We start from the raw sequence: 18,894 nt of genomic DNA, 5'->3' as shown, positions 1-18,894 counted from the left end.
AGTCATACTTGATTCTCAATATGCCAGCTTTGTTTTCAAAGAAAGCACGCTGGGCTTAAACTTCTGCAGGCTGATGAAGACAAACCCTGTGGCCAATTTTATTTCCAGTAGATTTGGCACAGTTTAGTGCATTGCTGCCGCCAAATGGTGTAATTATGTCATTGTCACTTTAGAAGTATTCTATACCATTTCTACTCTACCATCTGCCCCAAATTTAAATATTGATGGCTTTATAATCACAAGTGGACTCACCGAGCCTTCCTGCAGTTCCTCACAGCTGGGATCAGTCTCCGTCGTCCCTCCTCTGATGTGTTGTACTTCTCCAGGTCGAACTCATCCAGAACCTCCTCTGACATCTGCAGCATGTAGGCCAGAGCTGAGCAGTGGATCACAGAGAGTCTCTTCTTTGATCTGGTCTCTGACTTCAGGAACTCTTGGATCTCCTGATGGACTGAGTGGTCGTTCATCTCCATCAGACAGTGGAAGATGTTGATGCTTCTGTCAGGAGAGATATTTGTCTTCATCTCCTTCAAGTTGTTGATGGCTCTCTGGATGGTTTCTGGACTGTTCTCTGTCTGACCCAGCAGACCTCCTAAGAGTCTCTGGTTGGACTCCAGAGAGAGGCCATGAAGGAAGCGAACAAACAGGTCCAGGTGACCATTTTTACTCTTGAGGGATTTTTTTATTGCTCCCATCAGGAAGACATCCAGGGTTGCATCAACATGTTTTCCCAGGAAGTTCTTCAGGACCTTTCTCTTCCTGTTGGTGTAACAGTGGAGCATGTAGACTGCAGCCAGAAACTCCTGAATGCTCAGATGAACAAAGCAGTAGACTGTTTTCTGGAAGATCACACTCTCTCTTTTGAAGATCTCAGTACAGAGCCCTGAGTACACCGAGGCCTCTGTGACATCCAGACCACACTGCTCCAGGTCTTCTTGGGAGAACATGATGTTTCCTTTCTCCAGATGTTCAAACGCCAGCCTCCCCAGCTTCAGAAGAACTTCCCTGTCAGCCTCCATCAGCTCCTGTGGACTCGTCTCATGTCCCTCATCATACTTGAGCTTCTTCCTCTTTGTCTGAACCAGCAGGAGTTGTGAGTACAGGTCAGTCAGGGTCTGGGGCAGCTCTCCTCTCTGCTCTGTAGTCAACATGTGCTCCAGAACTGTAGCAGTGATCCAGCAGAAGACTGGGACTTGACACATGATGCGGAGGCTCCTGGACGTCTTGATGTGTGAGATGATTCTGTTGGACAGCTCTTCATCACTGGATCTCCTCCTGAAGTACTCCTCCTTCTGGGTGTCAGTGAAGCCTCGTACCTCTGTTACCCTGTCAACACATGTAGGAGGGATCTGATTGGCTGCTGCAGGTCTGGAAGTGATCCAGACCAGAGCCGAGGGAAGCAGGTTCCCCTGGATGAGGTTTGTCAGCAGCAGGTTGACTGATGACGTCTGTGTGACATCAGACACAACCTCCCTGTTGTTGAAATCCAGTGAAAGTCTGCTTTCATCCAGGCCGTCCAAGATGAACACAACTTTACAGACAGCCAGCTGCTCTGCTGTGACCTTCTGTAATGTTGGATGGAAAACATGGAGCAGCCTGAGAAGACTGTGCTGCTGCTCTCTGATCAGGTTCAGCTCCCTGAACGAAAGCAGAACCAGCAGACTGACATCTTGGTTCTCCGAGCCCTCTGCCCAGTCCAGACTGAACTTCTGCACTGAGAAGGTTTTTCCAACTCCAGCGACGCCGTTGGTCAGAACCACTCTGATGTGTCTCTGTTGGTCAGGTAAGGCTTTAAAGATGTCCTGACACTTGATTGGAGCGTCATGGAGGGTCTTCATCTTGGAAGCTGTCTCCAGCTGCCTCACCTCATGTTGGGTATTAACCTCTTCACTCTGTCCCTCTGTGATGTAGAGCTCAGTGTAGATCCTGTTGAGGAGGGTTCCACTTCCTGTTCCATCAGTTCCTTCAGTCACATGTTCACATCTGCTCCTCAGACTGATCTTATGTTGATCTAAAACCTCCTGCAGACCACTATCTGCTGCAAGAGAAGAGACAATGTCAGACTGAAGACAGAGAATCTGAGAATCTGCTGATTATTTTCATCAGCTATGGAAAAATTAATGACCAGCAAAGATAAGGTATTTATAATTTATAAATGTATATTATAAATATAATTTATAATGTACAATATTAAATGTCAATGCTGTGTGAAGTAACAAATGACACTGTATGAAACAACAAGTTCTCTTTTCAAAAATGATGACACCAACAGACTAATTCTCACCTTGTACAGTGCTGGTCTGACTGGCTGTCTGCAGTCCAGGTCTGGTTCTGGGTCTTTGTCCACACTGGGGACAGGAGGAGTCTCCTGATGAACCAGACTGGTCCCAGTATGAAGTGAAGCACTGTCTGCAGAACCAGTGTCCACAGCTGGTAGAGACTGGATCCTTCAGGACGTCCTGACACAGAGCACAGCAGGACAGCTGCTCCTCCACAGAGACACCACTCCTCTTCCTCCCTCTGTGAAAATATTTCTTTATAACTACAATGATTTGTTGACTGTTTTGGAAAAATTGCAACCTGTGTCCAACACTGTCTTCAAGCTCTGACTGTCACACTGAACAGGAAAAGTGCAGGTAGATGTCAGTTTAAATTCAGCATTCAGTCTAGAATAAAAACTCATTGAAACTCTCCTGATTTCATAAACACTAATCAACTGTTTCTAACTGGTGTCTTTTTAAACATTTAGTGATCTGCCTGTAGTCTGCTATAAATACAATCTCAAGACTTCCTGCAGCTACTTCATAGTAAAAGCTTTCCCCTGAAAACAGCTGATCATGTCCTTTACTGTTTTACAAACACTTTGTGCAGCTTAGCTTGGGTCAGTTAGATTTCCACTGAGATTACAAGTGGTCTAAAGAATTATGGTAGACCAGCAGTTTCAGACACACAGCATGCAACACTGGTGCCTGAGGTTCAAGTCCAGACAGCTGCCTTTTCTGTATTTCACTCCCCTTATGTCTTTTATCACTGCTGTCAACAATAAAAAATAAAGGCATCAATGTAAAATAAATATTCTAAAAAAGAAGTGGTGTAAATCTACATTTGACCATTTTCTAACCCCTTTTTTGTCCACTAATAACTTTTACCTGAGTACTGCCCACATGTTAGCAACAATATATGGTCGAAGATCCAGGTCCAAAGGTCCACTTACTAATGATTCAGAGCTTTCAGATTTTGAACATGAGGGCAAAGATAACTGAAGATTTTTCTCTGTTGTTTTGCTACAGAAGTACCATCAGTAGTTTCTGGCGAGGAAACCGAGAAGATCCATCTTAGCACTAATAATTCAACATCATGGATCTTTTAGCAGATTTTTATTCTCAGTGCATCATCTTCCATCAGGTCAGTTTACAGTAGAGACTCTCTTACTGTGTGTCTGAAGGTCCAGGTTCATTATTGAAGAATGGAGGTTCATCTTTAGACAGGTCACTGCTCAGAGAAAGACAGACTGATCCTGGAGACTCTGCTCTCAGTCTGTGGCTCTGACCTCTGCAAACACAAACATCATTTATTCATATCACATCAATCACTGATGAATCTTCTCATGAAAACCATTTCTGTGGCTCTAAAGACACAAACCACTGCTGCTGCTGGTGATGAGGAGGTTTGATGTTTGTAGCTTCCTCTTAGATCAGATTACAGCTTTTCTATGTGACCAGCAGCCGTCAGAGACACTAACAGGAAGATGAGCTGAATGATTTCTCTTTGTCTCTGTCAAAAGTTTTACTAGATTTTAGGTAAAAAAATCGATTTTAATAGAAGGAATACAACACAAACACAAAATTAATACAAAAAATTGCCATTGACAGTGGTAACTGAAAATTAGTTGTAAAATGAGTTTGTTGCAGGTCTCTCACTTTGTGCCTGAGGGTCCAGGTTCATTACTGAAGTGTAGAGGAAGACTTTTGGACTGGTCACTCTTCATAGACAGACAGCTGGGTACTGGAGACGCTGCTCTGTCCTCCTCTTCCTCCATACAATCAATCATCTTCAGGACTTGAGTCAGCCTGAGAGGGAAACCATTGACACTGACTGTGAGCTCACACACACGAGTCTGGAAAAACAAGTCTGAACAAGAGACTCAAACTGCCAAGCAAACACCACACACACACACACACACACACACACACTTACAGAGCATAAGTATCATAAACTCCACCGTTTTCTTGTGTTATTAGTTGGAAGTGTATTATTCAGCTCATCACAACATTGTGCTCATGGATTTCTCAAACTGTTTATTATCTCATACCTTTCTTTCAGTGTCTTTGTGTTGACATTAGTTCCCTTTGACTCTGACCCTCCACAGTCCACAGGGAGAAACTAACTCAAAGACAGTGAGAGTAAAATAATAATAATGCTGTATTAACACTCACCTGCCTCAGCCTTCAGTTTCCCTCATTCTTCTGCTCCATTGATTCAAAATACAGTCTGAACTGACAGAGAGCGTTGAGTTTCAGTTGCTCCTCCCCTCTGGATTTACAGGAAATCATACAACTATGTGTGTGTGAGTGTGTGTGAGAGAAGAGAAAGAAGAGGAGAGAGTGTTCTGCCAGCTACTGTGCTCTCTTGACTGTAAATTAATGTTTTACTTTCCTGTGTGCGCCCCGTGTCATGGAATGTGGAAATTAAGTTGCCATCTGTGATGATCACACGTCTTCCTGTCTTGGTTCCTGTTTTTTAGCCAAGATGGTGACAAATGAGGGCTCTGAGTGCACCACCCAAGTACTTACAGTGCACTGCATGTTGCCACACTTGTCAATGTAGACACACTCTGTATGAGTACAGAGTAATCAAACTGAGACGAGAGGAGTAATTCAGAAAAACCTAATTAGGAGGCCCAATGGCGGAGTGGTTAGGGCGCGCACCACATGAGCGGATGCTCTCAGCAGACGAGTGCCGGTTCGACTCCCGACCGGCCCGACTCTTTCCTGCGTGTCATTCCCTCTCTCTCTGCCCCTTTCCTGTCACTCTCTACTCACTAAAGGCAAAAAATGCCCCCCAAAAAAAGAAAAACCTAATTAAATTAACACCAATACAGAAACATTACAACAAAATATTAGATCACTTGCATCTAAAACTGTATTAGTAAACAATATAATATCAGATCTAATTTACTTTACTGAAACCTGGCCATGTAATGAAGAATGTGTTAGTCTAAATTATTCCAAAACGGTGGACTGCTCTCCTTGGGTTGGGATGGAGTTTCTGTCCCAAGTGAAGGAGTAGTAGTGTCTCAGGGTCTGAGGGTAGGATGGTGCAGGAAACTGATTGGAGCAGCGTCAGCAGTAAAGCGGACATTGTACTGGACTACTGTGGTAAAAAGGGAGCTGAGCTGGAAGGCAAAGCTCTCGATTTACCAGTCAATCTTTGTTCCAATCCTCCCCTGTGGAAAAGAGCTTTAGGTAGTGACCAGAATACTTTGGTGCCAAACAGCAATCAGGTGCAAGTGAAAACGGTCCAGGTAGAGGATGGAGGAGGTGGTGTCGTGTAGATAGGCAGGAGTGGAGGAGTCTCAGTGTCTCTGCAGAGACTGTGAAGAAGGACAGAGGAGCAGCAGAGACACTGATGATGCTCTGTCAGACCCAGAGGAACACACAGGGATGATGGTGGAGCTGTTCTCAGATCAGTTCAGATGCAGCACTGAGAGTCATCTCCACCTCTTCTGGTTCCTCTGTCAGTCGCTGCTGGATGAAGCTCTCCTCTCCTCTCCACCTCCCAGTAACATGGACCAGTCAGAGCCTCTCTACACACAAGCTGCTGCTGCAACATCTGGATCATCAGGACACACACACACACACACACACACACACACACACACACACACACACACACACACACACACACACACACACACACACACACACACACACACTCCTCTTCACCACTCCCACCTGTGGAGAGAAGAAGAAGAGAGGTGATGGATCAGTGTTCACAGAGACTCTTCAGCAGCTGTCAGTCAGTGATGCAGCACATCAGGATAAAGAGCAGCAGGGACTTCAGTCCTGTTCAGACCAGATGTGCAGCAGCTGCTTCCTCTCAGCTCTCATGTTAACGTGTTGGAGTGAACACACTGAGCTGGAAGCTCACAGACCTGCAGAGACTTTGACCATCAAGTCTGTTCACTCTGCACATTTCACTCAGTCCACATGGAAATAAACAGAGAGTCATGAAGCTTCATTACTGCAGCAACACTTCAGTGATGGACTCACTGTTGTTACATTTAAAGAGTCTGACTGCACCTCTCTACTGAGCTCAGAGTCTCCAGTCTACAGTCTGGACTTTTTACAAGATCAGACAGCTCAGTCAGGTCTGAATCCTCCAGGTCGTTAAGACACAGCCCCAGTTCTTTCAGATGGGAGGGGTTGGACTTCAGAGCTGATACCAGAGAAGAACAGTTGATCTCTGACAGCCTGCAGGCGTTCAACCTGAATAAAGAATAAAAGATTTGACTCTTGGAGAAAAAGTTCCTGTTTGAAAGTGTTCAGTGTTTCATCAGCACAGAAATAAAACATGGAGTCTGACCTCAGAGTCTCCAGTCTACAGTCTGGACTCTGCAGAAAACCACACAGCAGATTTACTCCTGAATCCTGCAGGACGTTGTTGCTCAGGTCCAGGTCTCTCAGATTGGAGGGGTTGGACTTCAGAGCTGAGTCCACAGCTGATGTCTGACAAACTGCAGGACCTCAATCTGAATAAAGAATAAAAGATGTGACCTTAGGAGACAAAGTTGCTGCTTAAAGTGGACCCCTTTGCCCCAGCTGCAACAACTGACCTTACTGGTGAGGCAGAAGAGGAGCTGGCCGGACACTGAAGGCCTGATTGCAGCATTAGCCTCCTTCCCCTCACATGAGAATCCTGAACTCACAGCTGGGGCCATGTGAATATGGCAGGTTTATACAAAGAGAAAGGGGATAATGGAATGGAAGCTGATGTTATGATGTAATCTGTCCTTTTCCTTGTTTTAGCTACAATTGATCCAGATGTTGTGGTTTGTTTTATTGTAACTTTCACAGATGTAAAAATGAAAGTAATAAGTGTATTGAAGGTTGTGCAAGTCTGACCTACTAACTGTGTCATCTGTGTACAATATGACTTTACTATGAAGTGGCTGCTATGAGATGGGCTGAGACACATGGAGTTGACAAATGTCAGCAGTAAGTTGTAATGAAACTGCCGGTCAACTTGAACTCTGAGATCTTTAAAGTGTTGACAGGTGTGACCAGAGAGGTACCTAAAAGGCATTCATTAGACTAACGATATAATGGCGTAACGTTAATATGACTGTAAACACTGTAGTCTTTACATTGTTGCTTTGTTGTCAGTTGTGTTGGTCAGATACTATTTGCAGTAACAAAGCTTTAATGTTCATTATTATCTTGACCAAACAAAATGGTGTTAGAAAGCTTTTCTGTTGTTAATTTTCAGGCTTATGGTTTGAGGGTTGTGGCCTTTTGAAAATTGCATTTTGGACCATGATTGCAGCGCCACCCTCTGGCCAATCAGGCTCGTACTTCATGGTAAGCATTTGCATAATAAATTTAATTATTTGGCCAAGTTTCATGTTTCTAACTCATTCCAGGTCACAGTTATTTCAGCTGCAGCATAAGAAGACCAAAAATAATTAATTGGCACAAACGCAGTTGGTTTCTACTCTTTCAGGAATTTAACATGTAGTAAAAATTGGAGTCTGACCTCAGAGTCTCCAGTCTACAGTCTGGACTCTGCAGAAAATCACACAGCTCCTTCACTGCTGAATCCTGCAGGTTGTTTCCACTCAGGTCCAGTTCTCTCAGATGGGAGGGGTTGGACTTCAGAGCTGAGGCCAGAGAAGAACAGCTGATCTCTGACAAACTGCAGGAAGTCAACCTGAATAAAGAATCAAAGATGTAGATAAAATCATTTCAGTGCAAACTGATCAGATATGTCCTAATCAATAATCTTTTCTCTAGAATGAGTAGAATGAGTTAATCCTTCTGTTATTGTGGATCATCATCATGTCAGACTTCTACACACATCCTCCAAACATCAGCACAACATTCATACAGCTGTTGATGTCAACACAGGTTCATCACCTGCTGCTGACCTCAGGACAGTCTGTAACTAGAATATAAATATCAGATCAGACATGTTGAAATAAGAATCTTTTCATTATTTAATTCATCTTCTACCTGTGTTTGTAGTTCAGTAGGTTAGTGTTATGAAATGTCGTTAAAGGAGAGTTTCATGTGTTTTGTCTTAAACAGTCAGATCTCATATTTAGATTAAAAGTTGTTGGTGGCAGTGATCCTTCTTGCTGTCCACATTGTTCAAACATGTTTTGATATTTCCAAGTTGGTGGGTTGTTGTCTCTTTGTTTTCATATTGGACAACATTTACACTGATACCGTTACATCTGTAACAGGCCAACAATGGCTCTGAAAATACTCCAACAGCTCCAGTCACTGACTGAACTAACCCCAGAGTCTCCAGTCGACAGTTTGGACTCTCCAGTCCAGCAGACAGCTCCTTCACTCCTAAATCCTGCAGGTAGTTTCCCCTTAGGTCCAGGTCTCTCAGATGGGAGGGGTTGGACTTCAGAGCTGAGGCCACAACTTCACAGTGATTCTCTGAGAGTCTGCAATCAGTTAATCTGTGATTCAAAAATTATAGAATCTATTACAGTAATAAAAGGACACTCGATGCATAAGATCATAAAACATGTCATTATGTGATTAACACCTGGTCTTCACATAGTGTTTGACATGAACCAATTATTCTTATCACCATCTAGTAGTAATTAATATAAACAGTTAATGGAAATCTTTGTTTTACTTAAATGCAGGGGTGAAAGTGAGCCGGTCCGGTCTGGTACTGCGAACCACTAAGAGATTCAGTGGCGGTGCACAGTACCAGGAAGAGGGGAGAGCGGCTGCCTGCTAAAGCCCAAATTCAGAACCAGTCACGGCTGAACTTTAGGCCAGAAAATAGATCTGCTCGCAATATGCAGTGTTGAACATCACTTTGTCTGTTTATAAACTGCTTTTAACTCATTCCGAATTGCTTCTGAACTGTCAGACGTGCAACACTACGTTTAATGTCATTCCATTCATTGCAAAATGTCCCAATAAAATCAATAGCAGAATAAGCAGCTGTGTTTCATGTTATTTTGTTCAATTTCAACGACACAGAGAACAGTGTTCATTATTCAAAAACGTTTCATACACGCCAGAACCCTAAAAATTAAAACAAATATTTTACCATATACATTGTCAAGTGTTTCTAATTTCTGTCTACTCCATACAGGTAATTAAAATATTTAAATGTTTTTATTTGTTTGTTTGATTTTTGACTTTGCTTTTTTAAAATGCATAAAGTGAGGAGAGGTGAACAATATGAAGCAATGAAGGTTTTGGTAATAGTACCGGCAAGAATTCAAAACTACCTTCACCCCTGCTTAAATGGTACAAATGAAAGGCTGGAAGTTGTGTTACATTCAGGCTTCCATGATGTGTGCAAAGGGGGACAGGGCTCAGTGGGTGAGCAAGAAGCACATGAGCAAGAAGAAAAAACAAATATGCCCATTGAGTGAGCGCCATGTCCTGAAGTAATGCTTCTTATATTTGTTACTGTGGCAGGTCAATTATACTGTGTATATTTGAAGAACTGAACGAATAATCTATACTGATTGATAATATTAATGATCATGTCAGTACTCACCGAGCCTTCCTGCAGTTCCTCACAGCTGGGATCAGTCTCCGTCGTCCCTCCTCTGATGTGTTGTACTTGTTCAGGTCCAATTCATCCAGAACCTCCTCTGACATCTGCAGCATGTAGGCCAGAGCAGAGCAGTGGATCTCAGAGAGCTCCTTCTCTGATCTGGTCTCTCACTTCACCAACTCTTGGATCTCCTGATGAACTGAGTGGTCCTTCATCTCCATCAGATAGTGGAAGATGTTGATGCTTCTGTCAGGAGAGATATCACCTCTGCTCATCTCCCAGCCTCCCCAGCTTCAGAAGAACTTCCCTGTCAGCCTCCATCAGCTCCTGTGGACTCGTCTCATGTCCCTCATCATACTTGAGCTTCTTCCTCTTTGTCTGAACCAGCAGGAGTTGTGAGTACAGGTCAGTCAGGGTCTGGGGCAGCTCTCCTCTCTGCTCTGTAGTCAACATGTGCTCCAGAACTGTAGCAGTGATCCAGCAGAAGACTGGGACTTGACACATGATGTGGAGGCTCCTGGACTTCTTGATGTGTGAGATGATTCTGTTGGACAGCTCTTCATCACTGGATCTCCTCCTGAAGTACTCCTCCTTCTGGGCGTCATTGAAGCCTCGTACCTCTGTTACCCTGTCAACACATGTAGGAGGGATCTGATTGGCTGCTGCAGGTCTGGAAGTGATCCAGACCAGAGCCGAGGGAAGCAGGTTCCCCTGGATGAGGTTTGTCAGCAGCAGGTTGACTGATGACGTCTGTGTGACATCAGACACAACCTCCCTGTTGGTGAAATCCAGTGAAAGTCTGCTTTCATCCAGGCCGTCCAAGATGAACAGAACTTTACAGACAGCCAGCTGCTCTGCTGTGACCTTCTGTAATGTTGGATGGAAAACATGGAGCAGCCTGAGAAGACTGTGCTGCTGCTCTCTGATCAGGTTCAGCTCCCTGAACGAAAGCAGAACCAGCAGACTGACATCTTGGTTCTCCAAGCCCTCTGCCCAGTCCAGACTGAACTTCTGCACTGAGAAGGTTTTTCCAACTCCAGCGACGCCGTTGGTCAGAACCACTCTGATGTGTCTCTGTTGGTCAGGTAAGGCTTTAAAGATGTCGTGGCACTTGATTGGAGCGTCATGGAGGGTTTTCATCATGGAAGCTGTCTCCAGCTGCCTGACCTCATGTTGGGTATTAACCTCTTCACTCTGTCCCTCTGTGATGTAGAGCTCAGTGTAGATCCTGTTGAGGAGGGTTCCACTTCCTGTTCCATCAGTTCCTTCAGTCACATGTTCACATCTGCTCCTCAGACTGATCTTATGTTGATCTAAAACCTCCTGCAGACCACTATCTGCTGCAAGAGAAGAGACAATGTCAGACTGAAGACAGAGAATCTGAGAATCTGCTGATTATTTTCATCAGCTACAGAAAAACTAAAGACAAGCAAAGAAAATGTTTTTAATTCTGTGATATTTATTATAGTCTTGAATGCCATTGCTGTATGATATGGAAGCCCATGTTGAGGCAAGTGGAAAAAAGTTTATTTTTTTCTTGTTAAAACTCAATTCAATTTCAATTCAATTTTATTTGTATAGCGCCAAATCATAATATACATTATCTCAAGGCACTTTACAGGGTAAGGTCAAGACCTTACTTTGTTACAGAGAAAAACCCAACAGTTCCCACAACGAGCAAGCAACAACCCCATAAGGAAGAAAGAGAAAGGATACACCCTAAAATGTTTCACTTCCAGCCTGTTCTTTCCTTCTAGGTAATTATTAGTTTGTCCATGCACTCTAAACACAAGGTACATATGTGTGTTTGGAAGTTATGTAACATTACTATTGCTTCTCTAGGCAAGAAATGCACTCAAAACACATCAGCGTAGAGATGTTCAGTCTCACCTTGTACAGTGCTGGTCTGACTGGCTGTCTGCAGTCCAGGTCTTATTCTGGATCTTTGTCCACACTGGGGACAGGAGAAGTCTCCTGATGAACCAGACTGGTCCCAGTATGAGGTGAAGCACTGTCTGCAGAACCAGTGTCCACAGCTGGTAGAGACTGGATCCTTAAGGATATACTGACACAGAGCACAGCAGGACAGCTGCTCCTCCACAGAGACATGTCTCCTCTTCTCTCTGTGAAGACATTTTTTATAACCAACATGATTTGTTGATTGCTGTTGAAAAATATCCAAATGTGTCCCACACTATCTAGAAGCTTGAATAATCACAGAGGAAAGTAAAAGTGCAGCTAAGTGCAGCTAAGTGCGGTCTAAATTCAGCATTCAGTCTGTAAGGAAAATTAAGGTTCTTTTTTGTGTAATTTAAATTTTATTTTGGGGTTTAGTTTTGTGGGTGGTGTACTTATGATGTTATGGTATGTTCACTGGCACCATAGTGTTTATTTTTGTTAAAGCAGAAAACAAAGATTTGATAACAAAAAAAACTTCCTGCAGTCACTTCACAATAAAGACAATTACAATGAGTACAATATCAGAGCAAAGATATATGAATATTTTCTTGAAGTGTGAATTATAACATGAAGGTTCTCAGGTGTTTTGCTCCAGAAATACCGTCAGTAGTTTCTACTATCCCTCTGCCATCCCTCATAGTTTGAAACAGTATCTGCACTGCTTCATGAATATACATCTTTTAGCAGGTAATTTTGTCTTCATCCTCAGTGCCTCATCTTCCATCAGGTCAGTTCACAGTAGAAATTGTCTCTTACTTTGTGTCTGAGGGTCCAGGTTCATTACTAAAGACTGGAGGACTTCCTTTGGACCGGTCACTCTTTATAGACAGACAGCTGGCTACTGGAGACTCTGCTCTTCGTCTGTGGTTCTGACCTCTGCAAGCACAAACAGTTTCCATGCAGACCATTAGCTTCAATGAGAGAGAGAGTGAGAGAGAGAGAGAGAGAGATCGATAGATCGATAGATCGATATTGATCTGTAGAAGTCCACATCAGAGCCTTCAAACAATCACAACAACAACAACATTAACCCTAACCCTAACATTTATTTAAAGGATCTAGTAACAAGCTGCCACCTATGTAGTTCCGGTACCAAGACAGCATTACAATCACACATCATTTACTGTAATTATGTGACTGACATGCTAAACATGTCAGTCAGTCATACTAAGCAAGCTAAAACATGGCGCAAAGAAAGAATAATAGTTCCAGTGCTACAATATCACATGAATAACTGATAGATATTCCATTGAAATTCATTTATGTGGCTCTAAATACACAAACTACTGCTACTGCTGGTAATGACGAGGTTTGATGTTTGTAGCTTCCAACAGCCGTCAGAGATACTAACAGGAAGATGAGGTGAATGATTTATCTCTCTCTCTCTCAATACAAGTTTAGATTTTAGGGATAAACATACATTTTAGAAAAAGGTTAAGATACAAAAACAATATTAACAATAACAGAAAAAGTGTCATTGGCAGTGATAAATAAAAATGAGTTGTAATGGAGTTTATGGCAGTTCTCTTACTGTCTGTGTGAAGGTACAGGTTCATTATTGAAGACTGGAGGATCTCCTTTGGACCGGTTACTCTTCATAGACAGACACCTGGGTACTGGAGACTCTGCTCTGTCCTCCTCTTCCTCCACATAGTCACTCATCTTCTGGACTTCAGTCAGTCTGAGAGAGAAACCAGTAACACTGACTGTGAGCTCACACACAAGAATCAGGACAAACAGGTCTGTTCAACAGATGCACCTAAAATACCAAGCAAACACACACACACACACACACACACACACACACACACCACTCCAGAGGACATTACATTCATTTCCTGGACACTTACTGTAACCTTAACCATAACTATTAGTTACCAAAGCTAAACCTAAATCTAACCTTAAGACATGCCTAAAGCTTAAAATTAATTTATTTACGTTGTGGAGACTTGCTTTTTGTCCCATCATCAAACTCATCACAATATATTGTTGAACTGTTAATTCTGTGAGAACACAAAGTACCACCTTTTCTCACTGTCTTTTTGTGGATGTACATTCATTCTGACTCTTCTTCCCTCCACAGTACACAGAGAGAAAACTGGCTTGGAGACTGTGACAGTACAATAATAATAATGTTGTATTAATACTAACCTGCCTCAGCCCTCAATTCCCTCCGTCTGTGTCCAGGTAAAGTCTGGAGTCTGAACTGACTGAACACTTTCAGCTTCAGTTGCTCCTCCCCTCTTCATTAACAGGAAATCACAAGTCTGACTGTGTGTGTGTTGTTTACCTGTTAAGGTTGTTTAAATTATTTGTACTTTCATCTGTCTGTCTGTTAAAATTATAAGTAATGTGCTTAGTTAAATAGTTAAGTAATTGGTTAGTTAATTCAGTAATTACATTTAACAGACACAGTGCCCCACCCAACACACACATCTCAGGTGAACCATTACACATTCATTGACATTTCTTCACACACATATCAGCATCACACTCAGATGGAGTTTTTGATTATATCACCAAGTGAACCCAGCAGAGACTTTTCTTTCTCTGACAACTCAAGAAAGTCAAAGTGAAACAGCAACTGTTCATTCAGTTTTATACAGCCATCATTCAACTTATCATTGTTTCATCTATAACAGTCTGGTATAGTTAAATAGTTGTAGTCAGACAGCTAAACATTTTTCTTCAGGCGGCTATGAGCTCAAAATAATGGAGACATCATCATCACCAGACATGATCATCATAGAAAGAACTCCTTTCAATGCAAATTGCAAAATACTCACCGTCTGGGCTGTCGAGGCGGATTTTTTATTTTTTCAAACTAATGATTAACTTTTAGTTTACCGAAAAAAGATCAACATCAGTAATAAATTACCAAATAATACATTAGAAATGTACTATTACTTAAACTGAAAAACTGCTAGCTGCTGATGAGTCAAAATTAGGATTTGCAAGACATCTCTTTATTCTTGCCCTTATTTTCTGACACTGCATAGTCAAATAATTGATTTGAAAGAATAATCAATTGCCTCATTGAGCCGTAGTCTTAACTAACATTACGCCAGAACTGCACTGTAAACTAAAGTAAAATCCTCTAGCATACTGTGATTGCTTTTACAGTTTGTGAGTAAAATCATACATATATGGAGTTGTTACTCAACAACTGATAGTTGTTCCGCATTACATCATAATAAGCTCATTAAAAACAAATCAGACAGCACGTTTTCAAACAAGTATTTTAATCATAATATTCAGGCCACATACACATAGCCAGACAAACACATATATGTCTTTTCTGATGCATTAGTGATGATGGTGACTTACAAATGAGTTAAATAAACAGAATATCATTTTGACTCATCTTAAATATTGAACCATGGATCTGTATGGCAAGATAATTACACAAAATACAAACTGCTTTTATATTTTAAAAAATGAGTATTTGTGTATTTACAAAACTGATAAATTGTTTAAAAATTAATTCCATTTGTAGAAAAACAATATACTTGCTTTGTACTGATGTTTGACTCACTGAAAGTTACCCTGACATATCCAAATGCATATTTCTCCTAACAGATTGGTTGTGTGTCAAGGGGGGCAACTGTGATGTTACACACAACAGCAGATATGGACAGAGAAAAGTCAGACTTCCACGGAACAGATATAGATGACTGGCAGTTAGCATCATGCTACCTATCAGAGCGCAAGTCAGTTAGAGTTAGCATGCTTGCTGTTAGCTGAAATGTCAGCAGTCCAACAGAAAGCTACAAAAAGAGTCAAGGTCTGTCAGGTCTTTGCTGTAAACATCTGGATCATCAGGACACACACACACACACACACACACACACACACACACACACACACACACATAGTCCTCTTCATGACTCCCACCTGTGCAGAGAAGAAGAAGAAGAAGAGAGGTGATGGATTAGTGTTCAGAGACTCACTTCAGCAGCTGTCAGTCAGTGATGCAGCACATCAGGATAAAGAGCAGCAGGGACTTCAGTCCTGTTCAGACCAGATGTGCAGCAGCTGCTTCCTCTCAGCTCTCATGTTAACGTGTTGGAGTCAACACACTGAGCTGGAAGCTCACAGACCTGCAGAGACTTTTACCATCAAGTCTGTTCACTCTGCACATTTCACTAAGTCCACATGGAAATAAACAGAGTCATGAAGCTTCATTACTGCAGCAACACTTCAGTGATGGACTCACTGTTGTTACATTGAAACAAAGAGTCTGTGTGTTGATGAACATCTGATCTGACTCTGAAACATCAGCTGACAAATCAACATGGAGGCTGTCACTGAGAATATCTGACAGGTGGACAGATACAGATGTGAGGACTGGACTTCAGCAGAGCTTCTGCTCTGTAGAAAGACCACATGGTCACAAACTGTCCTGATGATTATACTGACCTCAGAGTCTCCAGTCTACAGTCTGGACTCTCCACAAGGTCACACAGATCCTTCAGTCCTGAATCCTGCAGGTTGTTGTTGTCACTCAGGTCCAGGTCTCTCAGATGGGAGGGGTTGGACTTCAGAGCTGAGACCAGAGAAGAACAGCTGATCTCTGACAAACTGCAGCTCTTCAACCTGAATAAAGAATAAAAGATGTGAGTTTAGGAGACAAAGCTGCTGCTTGAAAGCGTTCAGTGTTTCATCATCTGTTCAGAGCTGAAGAAGGTTTAGAAAGTAGAAGTTTAGAAAATGAACCACATTGCAGTTGCAGTTAGCCACTCAGACTAATTTCAGATTACATCCCTATTTATCCAGAGTCATATCAAATAATTTGTGTGTTTTTTTTTTTGTCATACTTGCAGTGTGAATTCTTGAGTAATGGCTAAAAAGGGTTTTGTGAGGTCACCGAGATATTTGACCACCAAAATCTTATCAGTTCATCCCTGAGTCCAAGGGAAGGTTTGTACCAAATTTGAAGAAGTTCCATCAAGTTGTTACTAAGATATTGTGTCCACCAGAATGGGACGGACGGACGTATGTGTATGGATAGACAGACAACCCGATAACAATATGCCTAATAAAACATGGAGTCTGACCTCAGAGCCTCCAGTCTACAGTCTGGACTCTGCAGAAAACCACACAGATCCTTCACTCCTGAATCCTGCAGGTTGTTGTCACTCAGGTCCAGTTCTCTCAGATGGGAGGGGTTGGACTTCAGAGCTGAGGCCAGAGAAGAACAGCTGATCTCTGACAAACCAGAAAACCACAATCTGAATAGAGAATAAAACATATAGATAAAAATCATCTGTTATCCGATCAGATATTTCCAATTTAATGAGCTTTTCCCTAAAATAAAAAAATTCTGTAAAATGAGAATGTAACCGTAACTTACCAGTTGGGCCTCAGGTATACAAGATTTTCAAAATAAAAGCCTCATTAATAATTACATGAATAAGCACAACGTTCCTGTTTGAAACCATTCAATGTTTCATCATTTTATGGTGTTTTACAGTTTATTTTGTAGGTTAGCCTTTGGGCCTAGTATCTCTTGTACCCACAGGCTGGAGCAAAGTTGGATTAATGTTGTAATACTGAGGGACAGTCTGTGTGAATATTAAGCGTCATTTGAAGCTAACAACAGTAGTAAGTTGAATGCCTCTAACAGATTTTTCATGTTGGAAGTTCATATTGCAGTGCTAGCTCAGCCAATGCTACCTTGTTGTTACAGGAAAACCTGATCTGCTCCATGATCCTCGCTGGTATGTGTGTGTTGCTGCTGTAACATTGTGTAAATTTACTTGAGACACATCATGAAGGTAACAACACTCGTATGAATAAGAAATTGTCAAACTTTAGCAATTTCCTTGCTTGGCAACCTAGTGTATCTATGATCTGCACCCAACAGCTAACCAGCTCAGAGTATAAAGCTGTAATGTCATTGACTCGTGGGGCAGGGTAGGTGTTAAGGAGTTAAGGAGTTAGGAGCTAAAACTTACAGTATGAAAAAACGTATGTGTTTAAAGCATATAAAACCTATTCTAGTAGACATCTAATGAAAATATGAACCTGAAAATTAACATATTATGTCCCCTTTAATCTAAGCACGAAACTAGAAAATGGAGTCTGACCTCAGAGTCTCCAGTCTACAGTCTGGACTCTCAAGAAAACCATGCAGCAGCTTCACTCCTGAATCCTGCAGGTAGTTGTGACTCAGGTCCAGTTCTCTCAGATGGGAGGGGTTGGACTTCAGAGCTGAGACCAGAGAAGAACAGCTGATCTCTGATAAATTGCAGCGACTCAACCTGAATAAAGAATAAAATATGTGAGTTTCTAAACTCATGTTTATTAGAGATCCACAGACTCAACTGTGGAGAAAAGTCAACACATGATTCACACAACATGTAAAACATTTTCCCTTCATTCAGTGGTGACCACGTTTAACACACATGGAGAGTTTGGTCTGAACATCAGTCAGTCTCACTTTAGTCACATGACTTTATGGTCGTGTTGGAACAAGAAAACACTGATTATATATTTGTTCATGTCAGTGTGGAAAAAAGCTTCATGTGATTTAAACAGTGAAGGATTTTTCTTGTTACATTAAAGTTTTCAACCTGTAGCTCAACATTTCTCTGCCACAGTCACTGGACTAAACCAGAGAAGAAGAAAACAGACTTCACCATGAAGATCCTCAGTGTGGATCAGTATAATATCAGCCTGATGTCAGCACAACTTTAACATCACATTCATCTCAGCACAGAAATAAAACATGGAGTCTGACCTCAGAGTCTCCAGTCTACAGTCTGGACTCTGCAGAAAACCACACAGATCCTTTACTCCTGAATCCTGCAGGTCCCAGTTTTCAATCAGGTCCAGTTCTCTCAGATGGGAGGGGTTGGACTTCAGAGCTGAGACCAGAGAAGAACAGCTGATCTCTGACAAACTGCAGTTCATCAACCTGAATAAAAATTAATGTCGATAAAAATCATTTGTAATCCAATCAGATATTTTGGTATTAATGAGCTCTTCCTAAAATTAAAAAAACGGAATAAAAAACTTAGTTTGGCACTTTACCTTCAATTACCTGTACTTACTAACAGTTATGTGCAATTTTAAGTAAAATACTTACACAGAGGTCTTCATAGTATTCCAACATAGCCAAAAATATGTACTAATCATGTGCTCTAGGCAAAGTGAGATGGATGTCTTCCAAGC

General features: G+C 41.9%; 2 protein-coding genes across 2 annotated transcripts in view; both read right to left on the bottom strand.

The window, feature by feature from the left end:
• The window catches only part of LOC139624905 (uncharacterized), a 42,869-nt gene that overhangs the window by 12,525 nt on the left and 11,450 nt on the right, over positions 1-18,894 (bottom strand). The window contains exons 8-16 of the mRNA XM_071484303.1: positions 18,461-18,637; positions 17,808-17,981; positions 16,776-16,949; positions 16,138-16,314; positions 7,756-7,929; positions 3,921-4,070; positions 3,433-3,552; positions 2,285-2,520; positions 253-2,038 (exon numbers count right to left, since the gene is read on the bottom strand). Of these exons, the coding sequence (XP_071340404.1) occupies positions 253-2,038; positions 2,285-2,520; positions 3,433-3,552; positions 3,921-4,070; positions 7,756-7,929; positions 16,138-16,314; positions 16,776-16,949; positions 17,808-17,981; positions 18,461-18,637 (3,168 nt within the window). The remainder of the gene's footprint in view (positions 1-252; positions 2,039-2,284; positions 2,521-3,432; positions 3,553-3,920; positions 4,071-7,755; positions 7,930-16,137; positions 16,315-16,775; positions 16,950-17,807; positions 17,982-18,460; positions 18,638-18,894) is intronic.
• Positions 9,881-14,063, bottom strand: LOC139624888 (protein NLRC3-like). The gene is made up of 5 exons (XM_071484267.1): positions 13,870-14,063; positions 13,250-13,399; positions 12,475-12,594; positions 11,650-11,882; positions 9,881-11,099 (listed from the first exon to the last, which is right to left on the bottom strand). The coding sequence occupies exons 2-5, from the start codon at positions 13,378-13,380 to the stop codon at positions 10,021-10,023; spliced, it is 1,563 nt and encodes a 520-aa protein (XP_071340368.1). The 5' UTR covers positions 13,381-13,399; positions 13,870-14,063; the 3' UTR covers positions 9,881-10,020.

The sequence above is a fragment of the Trachinotus anak genome, unplaced genomic scaffold (assembly GCF_046630095.1).
Source record: "Trachinotus anak isolate AG129_WGS33_773 ecotype Australia unplaced genomic scaffold, CSIRO_AGI_Tana_v1 ptg000009l, whole genome shotgun sequence".
NCBI classification, from domain to species: domain Eukaryota; kingdom Metazoa; phylum Chordata; class Actinopteri; order Carangiformes; family Carangidae; genus Trachinotus; species Trachinotus anak.
This window is presented reverse-complemented; position numbering and strand designations above follow the sequence as displayed.

Excerpts from the sequence above, each read along its gene's own strand:
- LOC139624888 (XM_071484267.1), bottom strand. The coding sequence starts at position 13,380 with ATGAGTGACTATGTGGAGGAAGAGGAGGACAGAGCAGAGTCTCCAGTA. Across the intron at positions 12,595-13,249 it reads CCTGTACCTTCACACAGACA|AGGTCAGAACCACAGACGAA; the intron begins GTAAGAGAACTG and ends TTGTGCTTGCAG. Across the intron at positions 11,883-12,474 it reads CCTGGACCCTCAGACACAAA|AGAGAAGAGGAGACATGTCT; the intron begins GTAAGAGACAAT and ends ATGTCTTCACAG.